Consider the following 7207-nt stretch of genomic DNA (forward strand, 5'->3'; position numbering starts at 1 on the left):
GGACCGTCCCCCACCCCAGGGCCCCATCCTGCCCCCCCCAGTTGGGCTCTGCACCGTTTGGAGAGCGTCCCCCCGGCCGCGCTCGGCGGCTCCGCGCCGCCGGCACCGTCTCCTCGGGGTCCCCGGTGCCTCAGGGCGGCGGCGGCGGMGTCACTTGTCGGTGAGCGAGAGGCGCAGGATGCGCTGCAGCTCCTCCTCCTCGCGGCGCGTGCGGCGCTCGGCCTCCTCCTGCTCGCGCGCCGACAGCGCCATGGCGAGACGCAGCTGCTCCGCGTAGCTGGGCGCCGCGGGCCGCGGCGGCGCCGCGCGCTGGGGCGTCCTGCAGGGCCGGGCGCGTGGGCGCGAGCCCCCGCGGCGCCCGCCCGCGCCACCGGCCAGGCCTTACCCACCTGTCTGCGCGCCGGCCCTCGTGCGACAGCGGGTGCGTGCCCGGCTTGCTGTTGGTCAGCGCCTCCCAGATGGTCACCTGCGCGGCACCGCGGCGCCCTTAGCCCACGGCACCCGTTTGCCCCGGTACCCGGGATCCTATGGCCACCCGTTATCCCCTGTCACCCGTTATCCCCTGGCCGCCCGTTTGCCCGTGCCACTTGTTATCCCATGTCACCCATTACCTTGAGCTACCCATTGTCCCATTGCTACCCATTATCCCGTGTCACCCATTATCCCACATCACCCATTTCCCTGTGCCACCCCTTATCCCGTGTCATCCATTACCTTGTGCCACTCATTGTCCCATTGCCACCCATTATCTCATGTCACCCATTTCCCTGTGCCACGCATTGTCCCATTGCCACCCATTTGCCCGTGCCACTTGTTATCCCACATCACCCATTTCCCCGTGCCACCCCTTATCCCATAGCTACCCGTTATCCATGTTACCCATTGTCCCACATCACCCATTTCCCTGTGCCACCCCTTATCCCATTGCTACCCCTTATCTGTGCCACCCCTTATCCCATGTCACCCGTTTCCCTGTGCTACCTGTTATCCCACAGCCGTTATCCCGCATCTCCCATCTCCACGTTGCACCAGTTTTCCCACGGCCACCCATTTTCTCCGGCTGCCCTTGTCCCCAGGCCGCCCCTTTTCCCGCAGCTCGGGCCCTGACGGCTCTGTTGCCACCGCGGCAGGACGGCGCTGCCACCCAGCCCCGGCGGGGATAGGAGGGACGTGGTGGCCCCACCTGGTCGTACTCGCTGCCGGCCTCGAGCAGGCTCTGCTGGATGGCGAACTGCAGCAGGTCGTCGTCGTCCTCCCGCAGGGCGTCCTGCTGGCTGCCCACCACGCTGTAGCCCCGCGGCACCTCGAACAGCGACGGGTCCATCTCGCACGGCCGGCACGAGGCTGCGGCGAGACCCCGCATGGAGCCCCCCGCCACCATCGCCCCCCCGGCCCCGCCTGGGGACCCCCCCGTCCCCACGTACTCAGGGAGCTGGAGCTGCTGACGCTGGAGGAGTCGCTGCTGGGCGAGGGCGCCTCGCTGCTGGGGCTGTGGCGCAGAGAGCTCACGGGCTCGTCGCACCCGTTGAGGTTGCCGAAGGTGATGCGCGCGTTGAGGATGTGGAAGATGGGGATTTCTGCGCACAAAGGAATGGAACGAGCAAGGGGAGACGGCTGCAGGGGGGCGCCCGGGCTCGGGGGACCCCAGAACGGGGACGCGGGGGTGTCCGCACCGATCTTGACGGGGAAGCCGGGCGGGAGGCGCAGCGTGATGAAGTCGCGCAGCTTGGCGAAGAGCGCGTTGCTTATTGCCATGAGGTCGATGATGGGCGCGACCTGCTCGCACAGGGACAGCGGGTGGTCCTCGCACAGCCACAGCTTCGCCTTGAACCTGCACGGCGGGGCGGTGCGCCAGGCTGGACACGGCCGCCGGCCAGGGCGCCCCCACCGGCCCCAGCGCCCCCTCACTTCTGCGTCTTGGTGGTGAGCTCCATGGGCCGCCCCATGTCGCGGTTGCCCAGCTCGAAGTTGGGGTTGAAGTACTCCTCGGGCGTGATGGCCGTGGGGTTGGCGTGGCTCAGCGTCTGCGTGATGAGTGTCTGTGGGGACGCGAGGCGCCGTCGGCATGGGTGCAGCCGCAGAGACTCCGTGGCACCCACAGAGCCCCCGTGGTGCCCACGYGTCCCCCCCGGCGCCCGCAGAGCCCTCGCGGTGCCCGCAGAGCCCTTGCAGTGCCCACACATCCCCCTGGCACCCACAGAGCCCTTGCGGCACCCAGCGTCCCCCTCAGCGCCCACAGAGACCCCACGGCATCCACAGAGCCCCCTCAGCACCCGCAGAGCCCCCTCAGCACCTGCAGAGCCCCCGTGGTGCCCAYGCGTCCCCCCAGCACCCAYGTGTCCCCCGGCGCGCTCACCCCGTTGTTGGGCCCCACGTGCTGCTCGGCGATGCCCAGGAAGGACTGCAGCGGGGTCTTGCTGCCTGCGGGGGACGCGTGGTGACCCCGCGGAGCCGCCGCGGGCCCGGGCGGCCCCTCGGCCCCCCGCACATCCCCACCTTTGCTCTTGCCCTTGTGCTGGTCCGAGAGGTGCTCGGTCCGCGTCCGCGTGATGAGCTCCACGTTGGACGCACCGTAGACCTGGGAGCCGTGGGAGGAGCGGGGCTGGAGGCCGCTACGTCCCCCAGGGGACCCCCGGCACCGCGTGGGCCCATCTCTGCCCCTCACCTTGGCCTCATACCCGTTCACCATCTCCGTCTTCTCGCTCCTCCAGCCCAGGATGCCGGACTTGTTCCTGGGAGAGGGCGACGCAAAGGCAGCCGATGAGCTGGAGGGTCCCGCTGGCGCCRTGTTGGGACGCCCCACGGGGCCACCCGCGCACCACGCGCGGCGGGTCGCACCTCTCGAAGGCGATGTTCTTGGTGTCGAGCTGGGTGGTGACGACGGGCGCCGTGAGCCGCCCCATCACCTGCTCCTCGGTGGGCTGCACAGCAGCCAGCAGCACCTCCTGGTCGTGGCTGGCCAGCGCCAGCGTCTCCGAATACACCACGCGCCGGTCGTGGTCGATCTCCATCACCACCGCGCTGGTGTCTGCGGGGGCGGCCGCGCTCAGGGTTAGCGTTAGGGTTAGGTTAGGCCGGTGTCTGCGGGGCGGCGCACGGGGGGCTGCGCCCCGGCCCCGCTCACCTTGGCCGCGGAACACGAAGCTGCGGTTGCCCCGCTGCCACGTCATGTGGTCGAAGCCCAGCAGCGTGGTGTCCACGCGCAGGTTCTGGCCGCTCTTCCACACCTTGTACGTGTCGCTGGGGCAGATCTTGGACACCAGGGGCACTGCGGAGACAGGGCCATAGCCCAGCCGGGGCAGCAGGGTGACGGGAGGGACAGGGACGGGCGCTGGGCACAGAGGTAACRTCGCAGCAGGGAAGGCTCCAGGGAAGCTCCCAGCTTACCCCAGCTCGTGAACTCCCATTTCATCTCCACATAGAAGTCCTGGGCCTGCGGGGAGCACAGGGGTGTCAGGGCAGCCCCGGGGGCCCCCCGAGACGCTGGCGGGACGGGGACACCCACCTTGCGCAGCTTCTCCAGCAGGATGGGGATGCCGGCCAGGCGCTTGATGGCTCTCTGGTAGTCGCGGTAGCGCAGCACCAGCTGCACCAGCTCCAGGTCGCGGGTGCTCACAGCCTCCTGCAGCACTGCGGGCAGCGCGGTGCCAGTGCTGAGCACGGCTGAGCCAGGCCACCACAAGCCTCTGTGCCTGGGGGTCCCCCATGTTTTGTGGGGGCCCTGCTCACCTGTCCAGCCACTGCGGTTCTCCTTGCCCACGTCAGCTCCATGCTTGAGCAGCACGCGGGCGCACTCGAGGTGGCCCAGGGTGGTGGCCAGGTGCAGCGGCGTGCGCCCGCGCGGGTCCAGCTGCTCGATGTCGGCCTGACGGGGAACGGGGGCAGCGGGGGCTCAGGAAGCGGGGGGCAAAGCCAGGCAGCTGCATTGCACCCCGTGCATTGCACTCTGTGGACTGCACCCTGTGCATTGCACACCACGTATTGCACCCCGTGCACTGCACCCCGTGCACTGCACCCCATGTGTTGCATCTCGTGCACTGCACCCCGCAGATTGCATCCTGTGCAGTGCACTCCATGCATTGCACCCTGTGTGTTGCATCCCTTGGATTGCTCCCTGTGCATTGCACCCTGTATGTTGCACCCCATGCACTGCACCCTGTGCACTGCACCTCATATATTGCACCCCATGCCTTGCACCCCATGCGTTGCCCCCCATGCCTTACACTCCAGGGCCCATCCCCTCCTTGCAGCGGGCACATGGGCCCCCCCTTCCCGTGCAGCGCTCAGCTCCTGCATTTCGGGGGGGCCGTTGCCAGGCAGCGGCGGCGGCCCCCCCGCGCGGCGGGCGCTGCGGAGCCGGCGCGCACGTGTGCCCTGCCTGCTGCCGGCGCGGGGGCGGCGGGCGCTGCGGGAGCCGCGGCTGCTCCGAGGATCCCCGGCCCCGCGGGAGCCGCGCGCTCCCTGCGCCCGCGCTCGTTTGCACCGAGCTGGGAGCCGGGCTCCGAGCCAGCCCCGAGGAATCCCTCCCCTCTGGCGCTGCCCGCGGGAGCGGCGCTCCGAGCCCCCAGCCCTGCGGCGGGGGAGCCCCACGGAGCAGCACRGGGGTATCCCGGGGGATGCAGGAGGATGCGGGAGCCGAAGGGCCCTGCTGACACCCTGCAAGCAGAGGGGTCTGGGATGGCACCAGGGCTGGGCTGGGYGGGCAGAGAGCCCTCGTAGGAGGGTCGCAAGGTGCCCCCCACCCTGCCCCACAGCCTGGCCCCACGATACCCCCCCAGCTGGACGTGCCAGCCTCGGGGCTGGCACAGCAGGACCGGAGCCCAGGGAGGGAGGCCCCCACGGCCCCTCACAGCACCCGGCACAGGCTGATCCCCCGTCCCTGGTTTGCAAGCTGGGGCCAGGGTGCTCCTTGCCATTGCTACAGCGCTGCCCATGCTGGGGGGGTCCCCTGGTGTCCCCATGTCCCACCTGGCTGTGGGTCGGCGAGGGATCCCGCCTGGCACTGCCCCACACCGCGTGCCCATGCGGTGCTGCCGCCAGAGCCCGGCAGCCGCTGCGGCTTGCGGGGAGCACCGCGCTGCGAAAGCGCTCTCCAAGCGCCCGCTCCGGCTTAATTGCRCTAATGAAAACGGTTCTAATTAAAGCAAATGCCCCCCAGCTGGGGGACGGCACCGCGGGCTCCGCAGGGCTCCCGGGGCACAAGGAGACGTGGGCCAAGCCGGTGCTGAGCGGGACGAGGCCCCAGTGCCGCAGCCGAGCCCAGGGGACGCGGCGCGACCCAGTTTCCCCAGCCGGGGCTCAGCTTGGTGCTCCCGGCCCGGAGGGCAGCCCAGGCCCCTGGCACTGCCCTTCCCGGGGCTGTGGCCCCTTGCCATGGGGACGGGGTCATGGGGGACCCCGGCTCGGCCACCTTGAGCCCCAGCTCTGCATGTGCCGGCTCCGCATGTGCCGGCTGTGGCGTGCGGCACAGCCCAGCGCCCGGATGTGCCCAGGCACGATGCTGCCGGACCCCTTGGTCAGGATGGGGCAGGATGGGGCAGGATGAGCCCGTTGCTGGATGAGCCCCTTGCCGGCACCTCGGGGCCACCCTGCTACCTGCCGGGTGCCGTGGGGCACGGCCAGGGCGTCCCGGCACACTGGGCTCCATCCCRTGTCCTCCTGCTGCTCCTGTCCCTGCAGCGGGCGCCCAGACCCCCGCAGAAGGCGGGCAGACCCCTCGAGGGGACACCCAGCGACACGCGCACCCCCAGCACCCATGCGGCTCCAGGGGGGACAAGGGCTGATCCCAGCTCTGGTATTCCCAGAGGCCCTGCATGCAGGTGGGGGTGCTCAGGCCAGACTGGCCCTGTCCCCCTTCCCCAGAGCCCCCCGCCAGCACCCCCAGCTCGTCCCCAGCGCCACCGCAGCACCCTGGGGCGCCGCAGCCGCCGGGTGCCCTGGGYGGGCAGAGCCCAGCGCGGCAGCCGCTCCGCTCACGTGCCAACGGCAGTGGGGACGCGTGCGGCTCCGGCGACGGGAGAAGCCCCCCTGCCGGGGGGCRCGGAGGTGTCCGGCTCCGGAGCAAGCGGGGCCGGAGCCGCCTCCAGCGCTGGGGCTGCCCTCCCTCCCGCCTCCCCCTGCTCCCGCTCCGAGCTCCTGGGAAAAATAACCCCAAAGCAGCGCGGAATAAAACGTGCGGGGCGGGGGGCCGGGCCATGGGGGGTRCCGGGCCACAGCGGTGCCGGGCACAGGCAGCCTCCGTCGGCTCCCACAATGGAGGCGGGTGTGGCGGGAGCCGGTGCCTGCATCCCGCTGGAGCATTCCCGTGGAGCATCCCCATGGAGCATCCTGCTGGAGCATCCCGGTGGAGCATCCCGGTGGACACTCCCGCCATGGGAGGCAGCAGGACCCCCGCAGCCCGGCTCGGCGGCACACRGGGCGTGTGGGGCGCGGAGGCACAGCCTCGCCGGCAGCCTCGCTCCAGCGCCTGCGGTTTCCTGCGTCTCCRCGCTGGATTTTAATTACCTGAGCGGCGCGCGGCAGCAGGGAGCGGGAGGCTGGGACAGGCCGCCTGGGGCCGCCCCGCAGGTGCCACTGCAGGAAGACTCCGGCCATGGGGATCCCCTGCCCCACACGGCCTCCTTGCAATGCCTTTTGGCACCCCTGGGTGCCAGCAGGGCCAGGGTCCCTGGTGCGCCCCAGGGAGGGCCCCGGACGGAGCATGGGGAGAGGGGGGCTGAGATGCAGGCGTTGCACCCGCCGCTGGGCCAGCGCTGCCAGGGCCGCACGGTGCCGGGTGGCCTGGRTGCCCAGCGAGGCCTAGCAGGGTGGCTGGGAGCGGGGGACACGCGGGGCTGGCCATGATGGGCGGCCCTGGGGACCCCTGGGTGTCAGCGGCCCTGGTGACGGTTGTCACACACCTGCCCTCGACGGCTTGGGGGTGTCCCAAGGCAAAGTGCAGCCCCCCAAGTCCCCCGGGCACCCRCGGCTGCTCCCTCCGCCCCGCTGCAGAGCCCTGCCGGCGTGGAGGCCGCTGGAGCGGGGACCACAGCCCCGTCCTCGCCCCCATCGACATCTCAGCCCCGCCACCCTCATCCCTGTCCCCACCGCCATCCCCATCTCCTTCCCACCACCGTCCTCCTCCCTATCTCCATCCTTATCTCCATCCCGGTGCGCGCCGGGGCTGCGGCCGGCGGAGCGCAGCAAGCGGCTCCATTGCATCAGCCCG

General features: G+C 70.9%; 1 protein-coding gene across 1 annotated transcript; it reads right to left on the bottom strand.

Annotated features, from left to right (window-relative positions):
• Nucleotides 1-142: 142 nt before the first annotated feature.
• ANKRD13B (ankyrin repeat domain 13B) lies at nt 143-7200 on the bottom strand. The gene is given in 15 exon segments (XM_026047909.1): nt 143-301; nt 303-466; nt 1184-1344; nt 1425-1577; nt 1674-1831; nt 1909-2039; nt 2357-2421; nt 2497-2578; nt 2666-2732; nt 2839-3028; nt 3125-3268; nt 3388-3433; nt 3506-3630; nt 3730-3891; nt 7110-7200. Coding segments are annotated over 15 exon segments (1890 nt in total). The 3' UTR covers nt 143-150.
• Nucleotides 7201-7207: the final 7 nt, after the last annotated feature.

This window comes from Nothoprocta perdicaria, unplaced genomic scaffold (assembly GCF_003342845.1).
Source record: "Nothoprocta perdicaria isolate Ctin4 unplaced genomic scaffold, notPer1 scaffold_50, whole genome shotgun sequence".
In the NCBI taxonomy this organism is placed as follows: Eukaryota; Metazoa; Chordata; class Aves; order Tinamiformes; family Tinamidae; genus Nothoprocta; species Nothoprocta perdicaria.